General features: G+C 47.4%; 1 protein-coding gene across 1 annotated transcript in view; it reads right to left on the bottom strand.

Moving 5' to 3' along the window:
* The window catches only part of LOC145416727 (uncharacterized), a 118252-nt gene that overhangs the window by 83057 nt on the left and 9351 nt on the right, over positions 1-25844 (bottom strand). The window contains exons 2-10 of the mRNA XM_080285656.1: positions 17675-17811; positions 16859-16906; positions 15283-15680; positions 14680-15061; positions 7607-7622; positions 4560-5110; positions 2055-4199; positions 1045-1334; positions 117-471 (exon numbers count right to left, since the gene is read on the bottom strand). Coding sequence (XP_080141782.1) covers positions 117-471; positions 1045-1334; positions 2055-4199; positions 4560-5110; positions 7607-7622; positions 14680-15061; positions 15283-15680; positions 16859-16906; positions 17675-17783 — 4294 coding nt within the window. The 5' untranslated portion in view covers positions 17784-17811. The remainder of the gene's footprint in view (positions 1-116; positions 472-1044; positions 1335-2054; positions 4200-4559; positions 5111-7606; positions 7623-14679; positions 15062-15282; positions 15681-16858; positions 16907-17674; positions 17812-25844) is intronic.

The following is a 25844-nucleotide window of genomic DNA, read 5'->3' as shown; positions in this document are numbered from 1 at the left end:
TTCATCGCATTCCTCTTTTTCACTCTCATTGACTTCTTCTCCATCCTCCTTTCCACTTTCACTGTCTTCTTTTCCATCCACTTCGTCCAATTTATCATCCACTTCCATTGATATGCCTTCTCCGCTCTCCTCATCCACTACTCCATCAATCTTATCCTCAATGTCCTTCGGCAATCCCTCTCTATCTTCTTCCTCATGGACTGGTGGGCCTTGGGAGTCAGCATTCTCAGGCAGTGATGGGACAGGTGTCAACTCTGGCGCAGGTGTGGTGCTTGCTTTAATGGCCGTTGTCTCAATGGAAGGTGCCTCGTCTTCAGGTGTGCCATCTGATTTAACAGCTGTGATCTCGTCGACAGGTGTGGACTGCAAGGCTGCTTCCTCAATAACTGCATCAACAGGTGTGATGGAGGCCTCTGAAGGTGTAGTGGAGGTGGTGTCGACAGGTGTGGTTCCGTGAAGTGTGGTAGTGACCTCGTCAGGTGTGGTGGAGGTCTCGATAGGTGTGGTGGTGGAGGTGTGGGCAGGTGTGGTGGTGTCGACAGGTGTGGCCACGTCGAGTGCCTGGGGCGGGGGTACTGGTGCTGTGTAGTCGACCTCTGAGTCAGCCACACTTCCTCCACCCACCTCGCTCATTTTACCTCCTTCACCTCCAACCTCACTCTCTTTACCTCCTACTCCATTTATTTCACCTCCCTCTTCACCTCCAACATTATTCATTTCACCTCCCTCTTCACCTCCAACCTCTATCTGATCTACCTCTTCATCTAACTCTCCTTTTCTCTCTCTTTCCACCTCATTCACTTCTTTTAACTCATCTGCCTCTCCACTCAACTCCTCTTTCATCTTCCCGTCTTCTCTCCTCATCTCCTTATCTCCATCTTTCTCCTCTTCCATTACCTCACTCACTTCTCCCGCCACTTCGGTATCTCCAAGCCTCTCCTCACCTCCTCCTCCTCTCGCCTCACTACTTCCCTCATTTTCTTCAACTTCCGTTTTAATATCCTCAATAATTTCCCCACTTACATCATTATTTTCACTACTTACTTCATTATCATTTTCCAAGCTCTCTACATCATTTTCATTCCTTTCCTCATTAATTTCCTCCTCTAGGTTTTCATCATCTACCTTATTTACTCCATCCTTTGCTTCACTATCCTCACCCTCAACAACTTTTTCATTACTCGTTTCACTTTCCTCATTCTTTACATCATCCCCTGTTTTAACCCTTACATCATCACATTCCTCACCTTTCGCCATCTCACTATCATCACACTCTGCCTCATTTTCATCACCCTCACCTTCACTAGTTCTCTCCGCGATCACTTTCTCTGCATCTGTCGTAAGAGTGGAAGATTTTCTATCCCCAGCATCCCCACCACTGATCTCCACCCCTCCATCAATCTCTCCCTTCTCTCCAGCAATTTCCTCCACCTCTCCACCGCTCACTACTTCACCCTCACTTTCATCTTCATCACTTTTTTCTTTCTCTATTATCACCCCTGTTGCTTCACTTCCCTTATCATCACCATCATTACTATCCTCTCTTAGCACACCGACGTTATCTTTACCCTCACACTCATTCGCCTGATCACCACTCTCCCTTTCCTCCTCCTCCTCCTCCTTTTCTTCTTTCACTTCCTCGTCATTTCTCTTAGCCTCAAGAAGTTGCGGGTTCACTGCTTCTACCGTCAGCTGTTCGTCCTCTTCCACTTCACCATCCACCTCCACATCAATGGAGGTGTTAACTGCTTCCACTACCTCTATTCCACCGTCTAGTAAATCTTCTATCATTACTATTTCACTGTCTCTACTTTCATTATCATCTGTGACGTCTTTTACTTTATTCTCTGAGTTTTCTAGACTTTCCTCCACTTCCGTTTCCCCCGTGGCTTCTGTCATTTCCTTTTCCTCCTCCTCCTCCTCCTCCTCCTCTTTTAGCGTCTCCTCCACTTCCTCTCTTTCCACTTTTTCCTCCTCTCTTTCCACTTTTTCCTCCTCTCCCATTTCTATTGTTTCCTCTTTTTTAGTATCGTCTAATTCTGTTATTGCCTCACTATCTTCATTTTCCACCTCACCCACACTCCCACCATCACTTTCCTCCTCACCTTCTGACTTGCCCGAATCACTCGAGTCCGACCTCGCGAGACTGTACTCTTTACTAACATGGGTGTCCTCGTCTGTATCACTGGCATGCGAGGACGAGGACGAGGCACTAGCACACTCACCATCGTCATCATCACCATCCTCAACTAAGTTCGGTATGGTCTCGGTCTCGCATTTGCCCTCGTCGTCTAGGGTGATGTTGTAACTCCCCGAGGCGTGTGCGTCCTCGTCCGTGTCCTCGCCCTCGCTGGTCCCCGATTCCATGGAGGAGTGGGACTTGGAGGAGGAGGAGGAGCTCGAGGACGAAGGCGAGACTGGGCGAGGTGAGGACGAGGATTCCTGGATAACTCTCACAGGTTCATCGACATCACCTGAATCCTGAGAGGTGGGGGCGTGGGCGTGGGGGCGTGGGACACTCATGGTCCTCCTGGGCTTGGGCTGATTTTGAGGGCTTGAGGAGGGCTGGTGCGGGCTGGTGAGGGCTGAAGGGAGGTGCGTGGCGGCGGCAACTATGCTGGGGGGGGACCCTTGGACCTCCTCCCTCTTCCCCCTACCTGGGCCGCCATGCTGGTCTAGCCTACCCTCCCGTCTCACACACAAACTCTCCTTCTTAGCATCGTCTCCACGCACTCTCCCCGCACTCAACTGACCCTCCACGCCCCTCACGCACTCACTTAGGTCGTCCTTGTACTCAAAGTCACTAGCAGAGTCCCCCCCGAGCTCACTACTGACGCAGGAACTGACCTCCGCCAGTCTTTCATCCGTCTCCGAGTCGGACGGGTGTGCGACTGAGGGTTCCCGGCTGAGCGTGAGGTGCAGGTGGAAGGAGGGGGGGAGCGGCAGGTGGGGGGGCTGCTCTCCCCCCTCTCCCTCCTTGCCCCTACCCCCACCAACACCTCGGCCACCTCTACCTCGGGCCCCGGGGTACTTTTGCCTGCCTGTCGGTTCTCCTTGCAACAACGCCTCCAAACTTGAGGCACGGGCCTTGGTGTGGCTCAGGGGTGTTGATGGCAGCCTGGGAGGGGGCTTGGGTGGGTTTGGGGTATCCGGGGTGGGGGGGTCTTCGCCCCCGCTGGTGAGATCAGCTGGTTCTGGGTCGGTCTGTATACAAATATCCTTGCTAAGTCTGCGTGTGGAGGGAGGCGGCGTCCAGTACTGTGTCGTTGTCTTTGCTACGGGCGTCACCTTGGTACTGGCGCTGCCCCGGCCTGCCTGCCTGCCCGCCCTGCCCCGCCGCTGATATGATAAGCCAGATAGCGGCGGGGTGGCGGTGGGGGCTGGGATGTTCCTAGCATGGCGTACGGGGCCCGGGGCGGGGCTGGGGTTTACGCCATAATAGTTCTGTATCTCTGTCAGCACCCTCTCACGGTACTGTCGCAGGGCCGGGGAGTCACGGGGTGCGGGCCTGGTCGAGTCACGGCATGACTCATCGTTAGGTGTCCTGTCGGCGGGGCTGCGGGGTTGGGGGCCGCGCCGCAGCCAGGCGGGAATGGAGGCCGGAGGAGTGAAGGCACCCATCAGCGCCGCCTGCAGCGCCTGGGCCTCTGCCTGCACAGCCTCCGTCTGGCGCAGCATAGCGTGGATTTCCTGCGTGTCCATGGCAGCCAGGGGCAGCAGCAGGGGTGCGGTGGGGCGGGGCGGGGGCGGCGACCCTCCATCATCAGCCTCGGGGCTCTCCGTGCTGACGCCGCTGTCATGGCGCAGGTGTGACGGGGAGGCCGGTGCGTCAGACACCTGCGTCAGCTCCACCTCGCTGTCATCAGACGCGTCGCTAAGGTAGTCCCCCTCCGTCATGACGCACGCATCCACACGTACGGGGCCCGTCAAACGAGGGGGGGCGCCCACCCCTCTCCGCCGCCCAGCCTGAGATCTAGACTCATAATAATCCCAATCACTGTCATCAATGAAGCCAGCAATGTCGGAGTCATTAATGGCGCTGGTGCTGGACACACGGCGAGACGGCCAACCTGACGTGTCGGAATCGATAGAGGAATTCAGCTCAGAGTCCTTAGAAGAGTCCGAACTGATGAACACAAGCTTGTAATCGTCCCCCTCTGGGTGGATCTTGCCAGCATCCAGCACGATGTCTGATGTGTCTGACTTGTGTGGCGGAGCGTCTGGGTGTCTGAGAGAGGTGGCGGAGGCGGAGTGTCTGTGGGGAGACTTTGTGAGATTTCCTAAGGAAGATTTTGAGGAGTTCCCCCCTTCTGTTAGTCTGTGGGAGGACAAGAGGTCTGAGGGTATGTGGGGGGAACTGGAGGACGGTCTGTGGGGCGTGATGGAGGCGGGTCTTATGGACGAATGGTCTAATGAGTGGTCTGACTGTCTACGAGAGGAGAGATCTGGTCTGTGTGAGGTATGGTCTGATGGTCTGATGGAAGAATGGTCTGAATGTCTATGCGAGGAGTGGTCTGACTGCTTGGAGGAAAAATTGTCTGACTGTCTAGATGAAAAACCGTCTGACTGTCTCGAGGAAAAATGATCTGACTGTCTATGGGTGGACGAGTGGTCTGAGTGCCTATGTGAAGAGTGGTCTGAATGCCCCGTATCTGAGTGGCGACTTGAATCACAGGGGGAACTAGGGGGGAGCCGCTCCCTAGCAAGTCTGTCTGAACTCTGGCTCCTCTTGGACTCCTTAGCGGGACTCTGTGGGGGCTTCGTGTGGTCCAAACCCCCCTTCCGTGGCATCATATTCTGCACCGTCAACTGAATGCCCTTCTCCAGTTCCTTCACATATCTAGCCACTTGTCCCGAGAGCCCGTTCTTTCCTCCCGTTCCTCCCCTGTCCTCCTCCTCACGTTCCATGTCCCCTCCCTCTCGTTCCTCACGTTCCGTACGATCCTCCTCCCACGGCGTGCCCACCTGGAAGGACCTGCTCCTCCTGACGCCTGCTGCTGCGTTGCTGCTGTGTGAGGATTTCCGTGTTGGTCTGCCCGTCGTAGCGAAGCCTTCAGGGAGGGAGAGAAGGTTGATGTCAGAATTGATATTCTGTAAGTTGATGTAAGAACTGACAGTCGAAGATGATGTCATAATCGATGATTAGGAAGTTGAAGACACACTTGAGGGACCACAGAATTTTGAAGTCATAGCTGATGTTCAACAAGGTGACGTCAAGATCGATATATAGAATTGGAGACTGAGAGAATTTTGATGTCAGGATTACTGGTCGAGAAGCTGACGTTAAAATCGAAGGACAGGAGGAAGAAACTGATGTCAGAATGAGCGATGGTGGTTGTCACTGGGCCTCAGTTACGTTGTTCCTTTTCACCCAGCTAGAAGTCAACATGCAGTGAGTTGGTGTAGCTGAGAGGAGGCATGCACGGCCCACTCATCTTGCAAAGTTAGGCTGTTGCAGTGATTAGTAATGGCGTCTCCTAGAAGCTGCAGTATTAACTTTACTGCATAAATTACCGAAGAGTAGTAAAGCGATGCGAAGGTGAGTCCAAAGTTAGGTGGTTGCAGCTGTGAGTAGTGGTGTTGCAGAATTGTTGCAGGGATAGTGTAGCTACGTATATAACCCAGTAAAGTAGTTCAGGTAAAACGAAGGAGGCATGCAGGCGTATCATCATGCACGGTTAAAATGTTGCAGTAGTTAGTAGTGACGCATCCGAAATGTTGAAATATTCGCGTAACTGCATCAATACCCGAGCAAAGGAGATTGAGGTGTTACATGCACTGAATCGTCTTACATGGTAGTTAGTAGAGGCGTTGCAGAAATATTGCAGAGTTAGCGAGATTGTATGGTATCACTAAATTAGAAGTTGAGGTGAGGCATGCAGAGCCGAATGGTCTTGCAAATTTAAGCTGTTGTTGCTTCAGTTAGAATCAGTGTTGCCCGAAATGTTGCAGAGACACAGTAAAAGCTGACGTGTTGCATGCATAGTTGAATATTGCTGCAAGGTTAAGTAGAAGTTGCAGCAACAATAAACTTTAAGGCTTGCTGTTTGTAACCCTTCCACCCAAAGTATTCTCTTTACCGAGTAAAACTGTCTAGTGTAAAACAATATACAAATGACGTCTTCTGGTTGCTAAGATTTACAGCTTCTTGTATACTAAAACCATCTCACTCACTACCACCATCCAGCCAGTACAACCAACAACCACTAACACCGCAACCACCACTCACAACCACAATCTGCAACCACCACAAGCCCTCATCCCCCTGTTATAAGCCAGCAGTGAGAGGCTTGCTGTATCCCCACTACGTTAAGCCAGGCGATAAGAAACCCAGCCAGTGCAGATAACAGAGATTACTGGTTTCATCTGACAGGGGTGTATGGCTGTTTTTGTGGGTGTGATATGTGTGGTGTGTGATACGGGAGAGGTGATAGGTGTTAGGCATGTGAGGGGTGAGGAATGCGTGTTGTGATGTGTTAAGTATGTGATAAGGGACAAGATGTGTGTTGTGATATGTGTTAGGCATGTGATAGGAGAGGAATGCATGTTGTGATGTGTTAGGCAGAGAGGTATATGTGTTGTGTATGTGCTATGTATGAGGGAGAGGAGGTATACGGTATGTGTTGTGATATGTATTAGGGATGTGACAGGTATATGTACTCTGAACAATGGAGAAAAGTTATGTGGTGTGTGTGTGTGTAAATGAGATTATATTAACCCTTCATGCAAATACATCAGTGGATGGAGATTGTGGACTGAGAAATAATGCAGGAAAAGAGAGTCACTTATGTACATTAATAAGATGAAAATAAAGGAGTGACGATGCGTATGTATGACTATTACATGGATTAATTCTTCTGGGATTAATAGCCAATTTAGTAACAATTAGTAACAGCACTAGGTTATTTACAAGCATCAGAGAGAGAGAGAGAGAGAGAGAGAGAGAGAGAGAGTAGGGTCAACAACAAATATAATCAAGACAGTGTGCTTAACATTTTGAGACAGGGCGAAGTACTTTGAAAACCTTATAATATTATGCATCAAAGAACGAAAATTTTGGAATACTACGCTCTGCTTTTGAAACCATGTGATTTATTCGATTTCGTCCCCCACTAAAAAAAAATAACCGACACAAATTTTCGTTTCTCAAAAATATCCAGACACACTAAACTTTGTGGAAAAATATCGTTCAGGTTAAGTTGAATAATATATATACTTTTTTAATATTTTTGTCGTTAACCGTGGAAATAATGCGTTGGAAACAGTTGAAAGGAAATTACGTATATCTTGAGAAACAGTCAACATTGCTAAGTCTCACAGTGTCATAAAGAAATAAAAAATAAATGAATAAATGAAAATAACAGTAATTATTTTCAGGTGTAAAAATATAAGATCTTTTAAATACCACAGGAATTTTACCACAGGTCAAAATTCGTGTCTTGTCATATATATAAAAAAAATAATAACAAAAATGAAGAGAAGGATGAGATTCAAAATAGGTGTGAAAATATTATATGTTAAACGCTAAAGTAAATCAGCAAAATGGCATACACATAAAAATAATAATAATAATAATAATAATAATAATAATAATAATCACACTTACCTGCATCCTCGTTTAGCTGTAACATAGTGCTGGAGTTACAAAGATATAATACAGAATGATGCCTATTTTGTAATTATATGTTGTAAACTAAAGCGTATCATCTCTATATAGAAGTGGTGTGTGTGTGTGTGTGTGTGTGTGTGTGTGTGTGTGTGTTAGGACAAATGAACTCGTTATCAACAGGCCGCAGAAAAAACGGGTTATGTATGTGCGTATATGTCTGTCTGTCTGTCTGTGTCTGTATGTATGTGTTTGTCTGTCTGTCTGTATCTATGTTTTTGTGTATGGCTTTGCATGCGTAATCATTTATATGTCCATGAATGTGTGTGTGTGTGTGTGTGTGTGTGTGTGTGTGTGTGTGTGTGTAAATATGTGCACGTGTACGCAAACATCATGCAAGGAGTGGCAGTGCGCGGAAAGGCATGAAGGAATGAAATGTGTGGTATGAGAGAGAGAGAGAGAGAGAGAGAGAGAGAGAGAGAGAGAGAGAGAGAGAGAGAGAGAGGAAAGTGGGGAATTACTGATCTAACGGGGACCCAGAAGACAATTTCCTCCCGACCTGAACCTTGACTTTCATTCTCTCTCTCTCTCTCTCTCTCTCTCTCATTTAGTCTTATGCCCTTTTATTTAATATTCTGACCTTTCTTCTTGCGATTCTCTCTCTCTCTCTCTCTCTCTCTCTCTCTCCCTCTCTCTCTCTCTCTCTCTCTCTCTCTCTAACAGATTCAGTGGATGTAGGTAAGGTGGGTGGAAGGGTGGGAGCGGCAGGGGAGTGGGTGTGGAGGAAATGAGAAGTGAAGAGAAAAAGTGGAGAGAGAGAGAGAGAGAGAGAGAGAGGAAGGAGGGGGGAGGGGGGAGACAAAGGAAAAAAGTGAGAGGGGGTGGAAAGACAGGGTATGAAAAAGTTACGTGGACAAGTTGTACCTCAAAAGGTTTTACGAGCCATACCGAGGAAGTACCACGAATGATGTCAAGGATGTTGCCGAATAAACCTCTGCTCCTACTTGATTGTGAGCCGAAGATACAGTAAAGATGGCGGCGGAGGAGAGGGATTGGGGAAAGAAAGGAAGCGAGAGAGTGAGGAGGAGGAAAATGAGGAGACAGGGAGTGGAAAGAAGCGAATGGAAAGATGGAGTGGGAGGAAGGAGGCGTGGAAGGAAGGATTGAAGGGGAGAGGGAAGGAGGAGGGAGGGAGAAGGAAGAGGAGAAGGGGAGAGGGAGATAGGAGAGGGAGAGAGGAGGGGAGAAGGAGAGGGAGAGGAAGAGGTCAGGTAAGGGAGTGGTGTGGTGATGTCACTAGCGTAAAATAAACACAACTTCCTCCCACTATCCAACACTGAAAGGCAGACACACAAACCGACCTTTAAAACTTGCATCCACTTGGCAATGGTATATGTGTTGGTCTGAAGCTAAAATTTAATGAGACAAGAATGAAAACATCAGCATTACTACCACCACCACCACAACCACCACCATCATTACCACATCTTTCTACCATCCCCCTCAAACACACACATAATTCCCCTTCTCTCTGCTTTCCCCTGTTCCCATCTCTAGCGGCTCTGGTCCTGAAAACTCACTTGGTATTCACCCCCACCCCCACAACACCCACACCAGCACGGCCACCTCACTCGCTATATCAACTTTCTCGCACATTTTGCTCGGATCTGGTCGCATTTTTGGTCGGGGTGAGGTGAGATCAAACTACCTACATCCTGCTAAGAGATACTCGCCTGTCTGCATATCTGGGTAGTCTCTAAGTCCTACATCAAACTATCTTCTTTTATACTCCTCCTCCGGCCACGCCATGCTATTTGCCTCAGAGGTGATTCCTTTCAGATATAAGGGTTCGTCTTCTCGTTGACTATAAATGGTCCCTAACATCTTTCCCTACGCGATTTATTTATTACACCTTACTGTCTTGTACTGTGTTATGTTAATCTTTCTAACATGGCCATACTCTGCATAAACAACGTACAATAGGATATTAACCTCCTGCTTCCAAAAATAAATCGCTAAGGAAGTGATGTTAGGGACCCTCTTTGCCCGACGAGTATAAGGGAGGTGTGTGTGTGTGTGTGTGTGTGTGTGTGTGTGTGTGTGTGTGTGTGTGTGTGTGTGTGTGTGTGTGTGTGTGTGTGTGTGTGTGTGTGTGTGTGTGTGTAGGAGAGAGAGAGAGAGAGAGAGAGAGAGAGAGAGAGTCTTGCACCTTCTCCTGAATCTTAAAACCCGTACTGAAACTCCACTTTCTCCACTCAGACCCTTTCGCCAGGTGGAGGAACTGGAGGGATGGAGAGAAAATCTGGAGGGATGGAGAGAAAATGTGGAGGGGCGGAGAGAAAATGTGGAGAGAAGTGGTGGAAAATACTGAGTGGAGAGAAAACGAGGAAGGTGGAGAGAAAAATGGGGAGGGGTGGAGGGAAACGAGTGGAGCGAAGACGTGGAAAGGTGGAGAGAAAAGAGTGGAGGGGAGAGAAAATGTGGAGGGATGGAGAGAAAAAAGTGGAGGGGAGGGAAAATGTGGAGGGATGGCGAGTTACACGGATACACAGAGCATACAGACCTTTCTATACTCTGGCCTTAACATTAACAGAAATATGCTAATTGCTGGAGAGAGAGAGAGAGAGAGAGAGAGAGAGAGAGAGAGAGAGAGAGAGAGAGAGAGAGAGAGAGAGAAGTATGAAGGAAGAAAGAGTGAGAAGGAGAGGAGTATGAAGGAAGAGAGGGAGAGAAAAATGGAGTATGGAGTGATGGGGTACGAAGGGAGAGAGAGGGAGAGGTCGCGGAGGGGGGGGGGGTTGGAGGTACTCGTCTGGTGAGGTGAGGGAGGCAGGTCTCCTCCACTTTCACTTTCTTCTCTCCACAGCCGAGGTTACTCTCTCTCCCTCTCCCTCTGTGTGTGTGTGTGTGTGTGTGTGTGTGAGTGTGTCCCTCCTCTTCATTCAACATTATCTGTGTGTGTGTGTGTGTGTGTGTGTGTGTGTGTGTGTGTGTGTGTGTGTGTTTGAACCTTCTCTACTTCAACATTCTCTCTCTCTCTCTCTCTCTCTCTCTCTCTTTCAATGCCACCTGCGGAGTCTTTGTTTCTATGACAAAGCACGTACTCACACAAGTACACGCATTAATAAGTCTACACACACACGCACACACATACAGTACATACATCAGATGCACACAACTCGAATACATGAAGTCACGTACACACACACACACACACACACACACACACACACACACACACACACACACACTCTAACACTCACTCACACGCGCACAAAACCTCCCCTTCCTCTCTCTCTCTCTCTCTCTCTCTCCCTCCGGCCATAAGGCTTAAGAACATCCGCCTTCAAACTACAGAGGATTTACAGTGAATGAATCAGCTGGCCAGTGTAAACAAAGGTATAGTGTGTGTGTGTGTGTGTGTGTGTGTGTGTGTGTGTGTGTGTGTGTGGAAACGGATAGTTCATGATTTAAACGCACAGGCTTGATTCTCTCTCTCTCTCTCTCTCTCTCTCTCTCTCTCTCTCTCTCTCTCTCTCTCTCTCTCTCCTTGACCTTGGACTGGTGTCAAGATAACGCAAGGAGAGGTAAAAATCATACGTTTATCTTCCTCAAACTTCCTTTCTCTTATCAATGACTGAACATCTTTTTCTCTCCTTAACAGAAAGATTTTTATTATAATATTTTCTTTATCTTATTTATTTTCCTTATTTATTTATTTATTAACCCATTCAGTACGATGATGTGTTTTTATTTTGTGTTTGCTGCCATTTAAGTCTCAAGAAGAAACTGTCTATCTGTCTATCTACCGGTATCTATCTGTGTCTGTTTATCTATTAGCTGTACTTTCGTGCTATATTTGAGTCTCCTTGGTTACTGTCTTTGTGGTAGATGTGTAGTTATTTTGAGTCCTTGTAGCTGGGGGGGGGGTGTTGGGGGGGGCTTGACTCACACATCAATTGTCCTTGGTTTCCCTCCCTCCCTCCCTCTATCCCTCCCTCCCTCCCTCTCCCTCAGTCACTCATTCCCTCCTCATTTCCTCCCTCCCTCCCTCCCTCTCCCTCAGCCACTCAGTCCTCCTCTTTTCCTCCCTCCCTAAGTCACTCACTCCCTGCTCCTCTTTTTCCAGCTCCCTGTCTCCCTCTTTCCCTCTTCTCTTCCCTTCCCCCCCTCTTTCCCTCAGTCTTTCCATAACTATATTTGAGAGAACCTGAAAACTGAGAAAGGGCAAAATTAATACTATACATCCAAAGAAAATGAGAGAGACAGCTACAGAAAGACAGAGAGAGAGATAAAAAAGAGGAAAGAGAGGAAAATGAAAAAGGCAAAGAAGAGAAGACAAAATGAAACGACAGCGACAGAGAAAAGAGAGAAAGTGCGACAGAAAAAGAGAGAAAGAGAGAAAAATAAGACAGAAAAAAGAGAGAAAGAGAAAAATGAGACAGAGAGGAAAGAGAGAAAAATTAGACAGAGAGGAAAGAGAGAAAGAGAGAAAAATGAGACAGAAAAACAGAGGAAAGAGAGAAAAATGAAAACTAGCTCTTTTTACGCCACATCGTAGCTACTTTCGCCAGACACCATCTCACTCTTTTTTGCCTCTCACTCTCCGTATTTGGGGTAATGGTGTACTCTTACTTTCGCTACTGTTGCTGCCCCTCCACCACAACTACCACAACTACTACAACCACCACCACAGCTACCTCCTTTACTACCGCTACCACAGCTATCACCTTCACTACCACAATTACTACCACTTCCACAGCTACCACCTTTACTACCACTACCACAGCTGCTACTTTTACTATCCTTACCCTACTACCAACCTACCACACTTACTATCACTACTGTACTACTACAACTACCACCATTACCACCACTATCCTCCTTCCACGATGAACATTTTTCACCACCACTGTGTCAGCACCACCATGACTACACAATAATATCACCATCATCACTATCCTTACAATCACCACATCACTATTAATATCACCATATTTCACCACTACCCTCACCAACAACACATCATCATCATCAACATTATACATCAATATCATCACCATTTTCACCACATCACCACTTGTATCACCACGAGATGTCATTTTACCAAGAGCTTCAGTGGATCTCTCTCTCTCTCTCTCTCTCTCTCTCTCTCTCTCTCTCTCTATTGTCAGGTAACCAATGGAGCATAACCCTTCTCCTTCATTGCCCGATAACTTCCCTACCTCTCCCCCTTCCCTCTCTCTCTCACTCACTCTCTCTCTTGCATCACACTCTACCTCCTCTTTACTTTCTTTTTCATATCACCATTTTATCACACTAGTATCATCCTTTTCATTCCTCACCATTCACTTTCATCCCCTCCCTACCCTTTCCCCTTCCCTCAAAAACCCATACCCTACCTTACCATTCCCTACCTTTCCCCTTCACCTCCCCTCTTCCTTTCTCCTCATCCCCTCATTCTACTCCCCTCTCCTTTCTTCCCCCTTCTTCCCCCTTCTCCTGTGGTCTATTATCTTCCCCAATTTTTCCCTTCCCTCACCTCCCCTCCCTCTTGCTCCATCCCATCCCTTTCCCTCCCTTCCCCCCTCTCCCTCCCCCTAAATTATACCATACTCCCTCCCTCCCCTTATGTTCAACCCTACCCCTTTCCCCTTCCCTCCCATCTCTCTCTCTCTCTGCCCATTCACCCCGTCCCTTCTTCTGTATATGGAGGGTTACACTTCCTTTCCCCTCCCTAGGCATCCCCCCCTCTCTAAAACACACACACACACACACACACACACACACACACACACACACACACACACACACATATCCATTCTGCTGATCCCTCCATTTCTTCTTCTTCTTCGTCTCTCTCTCTCTGTCTCTCTCTCTCTCTCTATCTCTCGCAGCCTCCCATATGCCCATCCCATTCTCCCTTACGCAACCTAACCACTGAACCCTGGGAGAAGCGAGAGAGAGAGAGAGAGAGAGAGAGAGAATAATGGCAACAAAAATACTTTAATCTTGATACAGTACTAAATTCAGGTCGCAACAGCTATAAATGACTCGGACTTTTATTAAATTCTAATGCTGCTTTGCTCGCTCTCTCTCTCTCTCTCTCTCTCTCTCTCTCTCTCACACACACACACACACACACACACACACACAAGCGCCATCTTCCTTATCTCTCCACCCATCAGTCTCATCCCTCTGCTCTTTCCAACCTTTTTCACTTTATGTTGGTCGCCACACAGGAGGAGGAGGAGGAGGAGGAAGAGGAAGGGAAGAACAACTTGTAAATGGAAATGACAAGTAGAAGAAGTAGTAGTAGTAGTTGTAGCAGTAGTAGTAGTAGTAGTAGTAGAAGGAGGAGGAGGAGGAGGAGGAGGAGAAAAGTTTATGATACCAAAAGGAGGAATACCAAAGAAGAGTACATTTTTGAAACTGTCTAATAACTGAGAAGGCTACACATTAGGTTTACGTACTGGCCGATCTCTAGCAGTGGTGGTTATGTGCTGAAATAGGACAATGCTGAAGATACTGAAGGTCAAAGTAAACTAAAGAGTATTGTAGGAAGTGAGACCAAATAATACGTAGCGTAAATGTGTACATGAGAGACGGGGATGTGAGCTGTGAGGAGGGCAGTGAAATGGCAGGGGACTGGGCGGCATGGAGACGATTTGTTTGTGGCCACTCCTTACGGGATTAAGGCGTCTGGCAATAGAGAGATAGTGTAAATATGCATGAGAAAAGAGTTAAGTTCAAGTATGCATGTGAATGGAACATAGATATAATGTTAATATGTGTGCGATCAAGAAATATGTTATGCTAAAGCATGAAAAAAAATTAAGTGGGCATGTGAATGCTATCTAGATAAAATGTGTCAGGATATGTATACAGTTAAACAATATGCCATGTATGTGTATGAGAAAGAATGATGTTTACGTGTGTATGTAAAGTCTACGGTACGATATACGTGTGCGTATTATGTATGGCATGTTAGATTAATCTGAAAAAATAATAAACATACAAAATACTATGAGACGTAAAAACGGTTGAACACACTTACAAACAGATACACTTACCTGATGTGAGTGTGAGGGTGGGTGGCGGGTCGAGTCGTTGTGAGGGGGGCTGGGACCCCTCCCCCTCTATCTCCACTGGTATGATGCGGGTCACCCCCTGCCGCTGCTGTTGGCCGAGGGGCGTCGGGTAGTCTGGGGTGCCGCTACCTACAGGAGACCGGGTTCGATCCCTGGGCGCTGGCGTGGGGCGGGCGGGGCTAAAAGCAGACCCCAGGGCTATGGTGGTGGGTCCGGGGCTAATACCTGGGCTGCCATAAGGTTCGGGGCGGCCCCGTCCCCCGCTGGGAGACCTGGGGCGGGTGGTGGTGCGGGGCATGGAGTGGAAGCGGGTGGGGTCGCTGTCCGGGGCCAGGTGTGACGACCCCCTGCCTCCTGGGTCGTCCTGCAACCGTAGTCGTAAAGAGTTTAGTTAATTTCTGCTTCAAAGAACTCTCAATTGGACGGAACATGACACAGAAGGAACGTGTAAGGAAATGAATGAAATACTGGTATAAACAGAAAACACTTCAAAATACATTAAGTGCAGCTGTGACTACTAATATTAAAAACTGGTGAATATTGCACCTCTATGACTACTGTTAAATAAAACAGTGACTACTGTACCTGGTGTCGTGGCCTCAGCTTCCGGGGCAGTGTGGCAGGTCGGTCACTGGCCTCCGGGGGCAACTCTGGCAGGAGGCGTCGACGCTGGGGTGGAGGTGGTGACTCCAGTGAGGGCTGGCGGTGCACGGGGGAGTGGTGCTGGGAGTGGAGGTGGTGACGGTGGCGAGGTGGAGTGGGTGGAGGACCTTTGATCTGCCGTGGACTGCCCGCCGTACCGTCAAAGCTGCTCATGCTATAGCGACGGGGGGGCGGCGCTCCCCGGGGTGGGTAGTGGGGACTGTCCCAGGGCGGTTCGTTTTCATCTGCGGGGTGGCGATGTCCTCTTGGGGGCTTGTGGGGTGTGGAGGGGCGGGAGGCGGAGGCAACACGCAGGTCTGGCGTGCTCCAGTCACCGCTGCCTGGACCTGTGCAGTACAACATACCTCTGTCACACCTGTCATTACCTGGCATGGGTAGCAGGCACCTCTCACCGCTTGACCAGAGAGAGAGAGAGAGAGAGAGAGAGAGAGAGAGGGAGGGGGGGGGAGTCTGCTAAGTGTGGTTCAGGTGATGCTGTTATTGTCACTACTGCTTCATATGCAACACTGCAACATAAACAACGCAACACAAGCATCACAACACAGGTATAAGCACGGGTAACACACCAGCAAGGTCACACTGCATTTAGCAACAATATGCATGAACAGGCAATCATCTGTGCACATACATATGGCTTGTACTCAATGTGTGTGTAATTCACCGGGTCGGTCAGGATCACCTGATGGTCGTGATCGTCAGCTTTTACCCTCCCGGAAGGAAGCTGAGAGCTCATATAGTCCGATCTAAGGGCAAGGCTGTGACCTTCACACACGCACACACCCGTCCCCTTGCTCAAGGGGGACAGTAACCACCCACTTCCTCCGTGAAACTTTTCGCAACCTGAGCGAGGCGCGAACTCCCGTCTACCAGATGGCAAGCGAGAACGTTACCACTGCACAAGCGAGCGGTGTGTGTGTGTGTGTGTGTGTGTGTGTGTGTGTGTGAGAGAGAGAGAGAGAGAGAGAGAGAGAGAGAGAGGGAATCGGAGCAGCAGCTACTCCTAATGTAACAGAAGAAGTGTAAACCATATTTCTATGCACATCAAACCAGCAACACACCATAATTTGCAACACAGAAAAAAACACAACACAACACAGCAGCAAACACATAAAAAAACATCCTTTGTATTCTTATTTCTAGTAAAGTTAGAAGCTAGTGCACTGTTTTAACACTATTTCAATAAACACGTTAGAACAAAAACTTACATATATCACTGCAATCTTACCCTCCACGGCACATTAAAACTAAGCAAACTAATCAAGAGAGCAAAATCAAAGAAAGTCGGCCACCAATATGCAAAATTCCACCTGTAAGCAAATTAAAATTCACACACACACACACACACACACACACAAAAGCACTGCAAGATTAGCCGCGTCTGAAATCAAGCACAAACGTGATAAAACACACACACACACACACACACACACACACACACACACACACACACACACACACACACACACACACACATATACACAGAATAGTTCAGTCTTACATAGATATCCAGGCGAATCTCGAGTCCCGTCCTCTCGCAAGTCTGACCCTGAGAGAAAACGGATGTGCCAAGAATTTTATAAGGGTAACTAAAGCCTCTGTGTATTACTCTCTCCTGTCACTTACTTCAACCTTTTCCTCCCATCTGAGCAACTATATAATTCGCTGGCTTCCTCTACTTTTCCTTCCTCTGTTCATCTTGTTAAAGAAATAAAAACACATATAACTAAACTCTATATATCAGTTGTTAAACCAGACGACCCGTATCAACCCTAAGCTTCGTCTCATAAAATCTACTCGTCAAAAATAGCAAAAAATAAGCCATGAAAGTTATACACACGCCCCACTAAAGACGGCCTGTGATCACCTCATGAGCACCTCCTACTTCTTTGCTACCCTTGTCTTATTCTAGTAGTTTTGTCCCTCCTGTAGAAGCTGCCAACTGACCTACTGCAGTCATCCTCTCTTCCTATGTTCTCCTTATCACGTCTCCAATAGGCACATACAGTACAAGTTATTTTCCCTACCCAACCAACCAGCAACTTTAATCCTAACCAAAGCAAACAGGTATTAACATTAACCAAACAACGGGAATCCAAATCTAACTTAATCCAGCAAAATAATACATAAATAATAACAATAATAATAATAATAATGACCCTAACCTACTCAAACCAACATCAGCCTTAACCTACTCAAAATAAATAATGAAGCGAAAAAATAAAAGGGGATAATCTACATACACATCAACCTTAAACTACTCTTAAATAAATTAAAGCCAAAAATAAACAACCTAAGGAAACTCTCTACGACTCACTAGATATGGTCCACGATCGCTTGATGAGGGAACGCTTGACGACATCTGCGGGTGGTACATAGACGCTGTTCTCCCGCCGGCGACTCGGGCGGCGCACAAACTCATTCATCCACTCGCCCGACGCCAACTGGATCTCACTGCAAAGACGGAGGGGAAAGAGAGTTAGAAGGAGAGTCACAGGAGAAACGAAACACACACACACACACACACACACATATGAAAGAAATGGTGCAAATATATTCATTCACTCCCCATACGCTACCTGGATCTCGCTGTAAAGATGAGGAAATTGGAATCAGGATGAGAAACACGAAATACAACACACACACACACACACACACACACACACACACACACACACACACACACACACACACACACACACACATAATCCCACAGAGGCAGGAAACATAAACCACAAGGCCATAATAAATAAATAAGCACCTATACAGCAGTAAATGTAATAACTGACAGGAAGTATATTATAGTTGACCCTTGATCTCGTTAGTGAAGGGAGGGGAGGATGTGACGGCATAGAAAATGGGGATCGGTGACGCTGTGATGATGATGATAATGATGATGATGATGGTGATGATGATGGTAATGACGATGTAGTTTGGGATAATGAAGGATGATTAAATGATGATGATAATGATAGAAAATTCAGATCAGTACCTATCACCAACACATTCTGGCAGCCATTCTTTTTGCTCAGGTTCAATCTTCCCCCCAAATACGATCCTCAACAGTCAAATGTCAGATTCAGGTCCCAAATTATACTACTGGGTGAAACATGGACTTGAGGGAAACAATTTAATCCAAGAGTCTGACCGGCATGAGGGGGCAGGGTAGGGAGTATTTGTGTCATTTGCTGCCTGTCCGTTTTGTTTGTGTCTATGTCTCTGTCCTCCTGTCTGTCTGTCTCTCTTTATCTATTTGTCTATCCATCTGTCTGGTCTGTCTGATTTTGCTTACATGTTGTTAGAGATGGGGTGGGTGGGAGGTGGGGGTTGGGGGGATGGGGGGAAGAGGGAAGTTGTGCGTGTAGCTGGGGGAGGGGGAGTCTGCTTACTACTACACTTAACTCATTCACTGCTACCCCGCTCCAGCACTCAGTTCAAGGCCAACAGGTAAACAAAGAAATCAAGGACGAAATCGAAGTTGAAAGGTAGGATTAGAAGCTGTAAAGGAAGTGTGGGTGATTTGATGTTAAAAGTGTCTGAGTGATAGTGATGGTGGCAATCGCTGGTGGAGAGGAGGAGAGGGACAGGGTGAGGAAAGAGAAAAAAGAGAGAGGGTGAAAAGAGGAGGAACTGGGAGAGAGAGGGAGGGAGGAGTACGGAAGGAGAAGAGGAGAAAGGAAAGGACTGCGAGAAGGGAGGGAATAAAGGATGGAGGGAAGGGGACACCGGGAGAAGCGTGGGAGATGGTAGGGAAGAAGAGGAGGGGGGGGGGACATGAGAGTAGCAGGAGAGGAGTAAGAATATTGTGGGAAAGGGAGAGGGAATGTGAGAGGGAGGGAGGATGAGAAGGGAAGGAGGGTGAGAGAGAGGGAGTATGAGGGGGATGAGGAGGGAGAGGGAGTGTAAGAGGGAAGGGAGGGTGAGAGAGACGGGGTGGGAGTTGAGAGGGAGGGGGCAATATGCAATCCCAGGCCACCACGATACTGTCTTATAGGTCGCGAACAATAACAAACCACAAACTCCCTTCCTTAACCCCTTCCCCACCACAACTTCCTAAATACACACATGAGAGGGACGCAAAACCAGGCAAAGCATAGCAGAGGTGAACGATCAGTGCAGTGACGTTGCTTTTGGGGTTATTCTTACGATTTCTGAACGGTGAGAAACTGAACATTATTAAACTGAGGGATGAGGGGAATAGTAAGGGAGGGGAGTGAGGGGTGGGAACAGGGGTAGGGGTAAGGGTGGGAAGAGACAAGGGATGTGGGGTGAGGGATGGGGGTGAGTGCTGAGGGATAAGGAGAGAGAGGGGGTAGGGATGATGGCTGAGGGTCAGGGATATAAGGTGAGGGTCAGATGGGAGGGAGGCAAGGAGGGGGGAAGTATAAGGAATAACGGGGTAAGGGGTGTGTGAGAAAACAAAATACAGGAATAAAGAGATGAGGGGTGAGGGGAGGTCAGAGAGGAAAGCGAGAGTATAAGGGGGAAGGAATGAGGGGAGAGGAGACAGGGGTAGGGGGTGGAGAGGTGAGGGGGTACGTAGAAGTATGGGATGAGGAATGAGGGGAGAGGAGACAGGGGTAGGGGGTGGAGAGGTGAGGGGGTACGTAGAAGTATGGGATGAGGGATAAGGGATGAGGGGGCTTAGGGGAAATGGATGAGGGATAAGGATAAAGCGTGAATCAAGGATGAGCGATAAGGGATGAGGAACGAGGAGGTGAAGGGACAAGAATGATGGGTGGAGTACGAGGGATGAGGAGGGGTAAGGGATAAGGGATAAGGGAGTGTGAGTGAACAAAACACATAACGAAGAAGACATGACCCAAAACGGCATCCCACTTGATAAACAACACGAGCCCAGTCTCCTTAGGGGGACTCTCTCTCTCTCTCTCTCTCTCTCTCTCTCGCTCTCTCTCTCTCTCATTGTCTATCTACTTACAGATCAGTTTCATCTATCTGTCTCCGTCCACATAGCTGTATGTGTCCATGCATGTATATCTATAAAGCATCTACAGACGTCAATCAGTCTGTCAATCTGTATGCACGTATGTATAATGTTGGAAGGTAAACAGAGGTGGGTAGGTGTGCGTGTAGGCAAGTAGGTAGATAGATAAGGTAGGTACAAGTAGGTAAGTGAAGTTTGTAGGTAGGTAGGTAAGTAGGTACGTATGGAAAGCAGGCAGAAAGGTAGGTACGTAGGAGAGGGTGGGTGGAGTAGGTAGGTGGATGGGTGGAGCAAGACAAAGCAACCAATGAATGGGTGAGTCACAGGCTAGAATGAATGAGTCACAGGCAGAGCAGTGAATAAGAACGCGGCCAGAAGTATAATGAATGGAAATAAGACAGCGGAGTGAAAAAGAGGATTGGAAAAAAAAAAAGGAATTGATGAGTGGAAACAGAAATGAACTTGGATGCACTCTGGACAATGAATAAGAATGAGACAGGAATGAATAAATTATAACTTGACCAACACTGAATGAATGAATGATAGCCTGACATCCTCGTAGTGAATGGGTGTATAAAACGAGACAGATTTGATAATGAATGGACAGAAGCATGAACTTAAGAAAATGTCGCACGCACACACACACACACACACACACACACACACACACACACACACACACACACACACACACACACACACACACACACACACACGACAATTAGCAATCAGATAAATGAATTGGAGGTGAAATGCAAAAATGAATAAAATGAATAATCTCTTAGTCGTTATTTCCTATATTTTACAGTTGTCTGAATCTCACTCACTCTCTCTCTCTCTCTCTCTCTCTCTCTCTCTCTCTCTCTCTCCTTATAGAGATGCCACACCCACGTCCTGCATAAATCAAGAGGAAGGAGGGAGGGATGGAGGAAAAGAACGAGGAAGGAAGGAAGGAAGGAAGGGGGGAGGAAGCGGGGGGAGGAAAGAATGGAGAGAGCGACGAAAAAAAAACGGTAGAGACAGGGAAAAGGGGAGAGAGGGTGGAAAAGACAGGAAAAGAAGCAGAGCGGAAGGAAAGTGGGCGGAAGGAAGGAAGAGGAGAGAGAGAGAGAGAGAGAGAGAGAAAGAATGACAGGTGGTATGTGAGACAGGTAAGCGGGGGACTTTTAAGACATATCCTTCCCACAAGGTCAGTTTAGCCCTTTACCTTAACCTCTCTCTCTCTCTCTCTCTCTCTCTCTCTCTCTCTCCTTACTTAATTCTTTTCTCCCTCTCCTCTCCCTCCCTCCCTTTCAAACTCCTTCCTCCTTCCCTTCCCTTATTCCACTTCCCCTCCAATTCTTTCTCTTCACCAACAAAGGGAGCGGAAGGTCAGGGAAGGGGGAAGGAAAGGGAATCTAAAGGGAAAGGGAACGGAGGAAAACATACAAAAGATATACAAAAAGATATACCACCTAATATTTTAACGAAATGCGCAGAAAAAGTGAAATTCGTCTAGATACAAGAAAAAATATATATGGTTACCACCTAACGTTGTGAATGGTTTCCTGGAGTGAAGGAAACTATCTGGCTTGTTACAAAATACAGGGTCACCTGAAGGGAGCACTTCATCGAGTGAATGGGTGGTAGACTCCCCCGACCTACACACACAATATAATCAATACCACAGTGATTGCATTCACCATAACAATGAACTTCAAATGGACAAAGAGGTCTATTGCTGCCTGATTTCCTTTCAATCCTCTGAACCATAAATCTGACTGCTGTAATTTGTCGAAGCTGAACAAAATCGTCTACTGCAGGTCTGAACACAATACCTACACGTCTAGGGCCGCCAAATCGTGAATCGAGGAAGTAGGTAACCCTCCATCAGTCAAGGTTTCTCTCACTAATATCGTCTGAGGTCAGGCTCTGCATAAAATACTAAGGTGTTAAAAAGGTTCCGAAAAGGTTGGCTATCCACTGACCAACATACGTAACCCGGAAGAAAGAGCACCGCCACTGTCCTAACGGTGACACCCACACCAAGACAACATTATAAAGACAACACATAATTGCCTACACACACACACACACACACACACACACACACACACACACACACACACACACACACACACACTGGTATAAACGTCCTGACACAATTTTTTTTTTAACACCTTCAGAGATAGTATTTTGTTTTTACACTTCGATTTTACTAACTTTATTTTATCCTTGTTCTGAGTGTTTTTTTTTTTTTAATGCAAGGAAGAAGGAACCAAAGGCCAGAAGCAGCACGATTGTTCCATCCACGAAAAAAATAATATAAACACAAAATAACAAGAGAGCCAAATACAAGATCAAGATTATAGTGAATATGTTAATATTTCTTCACTAACCCTTTCATTGCCTGATGTCTACCCCTAAGCAGATATTAGCAAGATTATAAAAGAGATGCTACCGTATTCAGAGGAAATGTTGATGAAAGTACTAAATGATCAGTAACCCACATACTCAACAATACGTGGTTGAGAGTGGTATTACAGTCATTAATCTACATACCCATGCTGTAATAAACTGAACCACATCATTAACTTCCCAATTAGAACTAACCCAAAAGATAGACAGATTACTTAACAATGCCCTCCTTTTACCTACCCTACCTTAATTTAACCCCAACCTAATCTAGCCTATCCTAACCTACCCTACCCTAACCCAACCTATCCAACCCTGCGCTACCCCAGCTTAATCTAACGTACCCAGCTTACCACAACCTAGCCTATCATAGCCTACCCTAACCCTACCTACCCTACCCTACACTACCCAAGCCTACCCCAACCTACCTTACCCTTCACTACCCCAGCCTATCCTAACGTACCCTAACCCAACCTAACCTAACGCACCCAACTTACCCCAACCTACCCCACCCTACCTAATCTAACCCCTTAATTACCCCTACCTCGGAAAAAGGGGCAGATTACTAAATACTCTAACGGTAACCACCAAAGGCACCAGCACCACCAGGGCACCAGCACCACCAGGGCACCCGCACCCTAGCCTGCCCACGCGCCTACCCTCGGATCCTTGACGGTCTGGGCGTGTGTGTGTGTAGGCTGAGGCATTGAGAGTGAGGCTACGTCGCTCTAACCCAGTCCAGTCAACGCCCACACACGCCCATACCGCCACGGCCACCACTTTCACTGCTGCTATGGCTATGTGGGAGATCACTTACACTGCAATGACTAGGACTGCCCCAACGTTGCGACCACCAAACACTGCTATTGCTGCCATACTCCTCTTACTCTAACTTGGCCTAAAATTGCCATCTCCCCATACTGAACGCTTCTGCAGACTTAAGTTGTCCTCCTGCAGTCCACCAACCATTTTTCGGGGGATATGAAGGTTACTGGGGGACGTTTGCATACCCAGGCAGCCGAATCATGTGGTCATATCAGTGTCACCGCATGAAGGCGTATCTCTTCAGCACCACCCTCTGCAGCATTTCTCGAGTGCTAAGGTGGAACAACAGATTAACATTACGATATCATGCAATAGCTCTTTCACCCTCAACTAGACCAGATATTTGTCCTTCGATGTCTAATGCAGTTCAGTGGCAGAAAAAGACAATGCTAAGGCTCTACATCCTTGCCGTAGCACTCCTTCACTGGCACCAATTTCAGTGTTAATGGTGCTAATCGATCGCTATAATGAGGCACTCAAGATGGAGAGACGGCAATATTAGCCAAGTTAGAATGACAAGAGATTAGTAATGGAGGGACTGGTAGTAGTAATAGTGATAATGGTGGCGGTAATAGCAGGTGAATGTCTGGGTGTTGATCGACAAAGCTAATGGAAGGGTTCTCTCTCTCTCTCTCTCTCTCATACCTACGTCCTTTCCTTTGTACTTTTCACTCTGTCGCATATGCTCCCTTCATCCCTCCCTCCCCGACCCTCTTTTTTCCTACCCTATTTCCCCCTCCCTCCTCCTAACCCCTCCCTTCCCCTCCCCCACCCTCTCCCTGATCCCCCTTCCTCCCCTCTCTCTATTACCCCCATTCCTTCCCCCTGCATTCCACTTTACCCTTAACCTCTCTCCGTTTCCCTCCTTCCCCTTTCCTTCCATTCTTTCTCTTTTCCTCCCTTCTCTTCTCCCTATTTTGTCTCCCTTCTCCCTCTCCCCCTAAACCCTCCCTTGCGCTCCCCCTTTCAACAATTAACTTTTTCCCAAATAATTTCCTCCCAGACATTTTTGCTCTTTCCCACACCTGCCGGCTACATCACCGGAGGGGTAGGTGGGTGGGGGTGAGCCCGCCTGATTAATGGCATACATGATTTTTATGTACTTTAATGCATGTGAGTCTTAGCAACGCGATATGCTGTTCAGCCCTCTCTCTCTCTTTCCTTCGTTTCTTCCTTCCTTCTTACACTCTACCTCCTTCCTCCTTCCCCTCCCCCTCCCCCCACCTGACCCCTGGGGTGGGAGGGGGTCAAAGGGGTCACTTCCTCACCCCCACACAAAGACAAGGCTCCCGTTCCATCCCCCTTTCCACCCCTTCCACCCCCTATGCTTTAGACCTCCTTTCCGTTATCCTATCCGTTCTCTCTCTCTCTCTCTCTCTCTCTCTCTCTCTCTCTCTCTCTCTCTCTCACCTTTGTCTCCACTTTCTTTTTTCCTTGCCTACGTCTCTGTCTTTCTTCCTCCTTCTCTGGCGCTTCTTGTTTTTCTTATCATAATTTACCTCTCCCCTCCTACCTCCTTCCTCCTGTCTAATTTCATCGTCATTAGCCTCTCTCTCTCTCTCTCTCTCTCTCTAATGTCTTACTCCCTCATCATTATTTTCCTTCCCTCTCCCTTCCTTATATCTTCCACACAACTGACTCCCAAACACCTAACCTGACCACTACACACCTGTCATCTCTCTCTCTCTCTCTCTCTCTCTCTCTCTCTCACACACACACACACACACACACACACACACACACACACACACACACACACACACACACACACACACACCTTTCATCATAATCTTCGTCTCACCGAAGTCCCTCTCCCACACACCTACAGCCACTACACATCTTCCTCACACACACCTGACTACCTTCACACCGGCCCAACACACACCTAGCTTCCCACGCACCTTAATCATGCCTTCCCACACACCTGAACCTTGCCCACCCACACACCTGACGTCTACACCTGTCTATTATTTCCTCATACACCTTCCCTCCTATACACCTACACCCACACACCCAAAACCTGGCTCTCCCACACACTTAACCCCACTAAACATCTTTTTCACACACACACACACACACACACACACACACACACACACACACCAGGGTACGTATACATGTGGGCTGCATCGGTGACAATGACCTGGATAGCTGATGCCTCAAGTGTGTCACCTTGTATTTATTACCAGGGTGATTTCTGGAGGCATAATACTGTAATAATAATAATAATAATAATAATAATAATAATAATAATAATAATATAAAATAAATCATCAGTAGCATCATTATAATCATCCATACCCTTTCTTTTCCTTAAAGCAAG

This window comes from Coenobita brevimanus, chromosome 107 (assembly GCF_032717465.1).
Source record: "Coenobita brevimanus isolate Jiangsu-jjx chromosome 107, ASM3271746v2, whole genome shotgun sequence".
In the NCBI taxonomy this organism is placed as follows: domain Eukaryota; kingdom Metazoa; phylum Arthropoda; class Malacostraca; order Decapoda; family Coenobitidae; genus Coenobita; species Coenobita brevimanus.
Note: the sequence above shows the minus strand (reverse complement) of the source record. Positions and strands in the feature narration are given on the sequence as shown.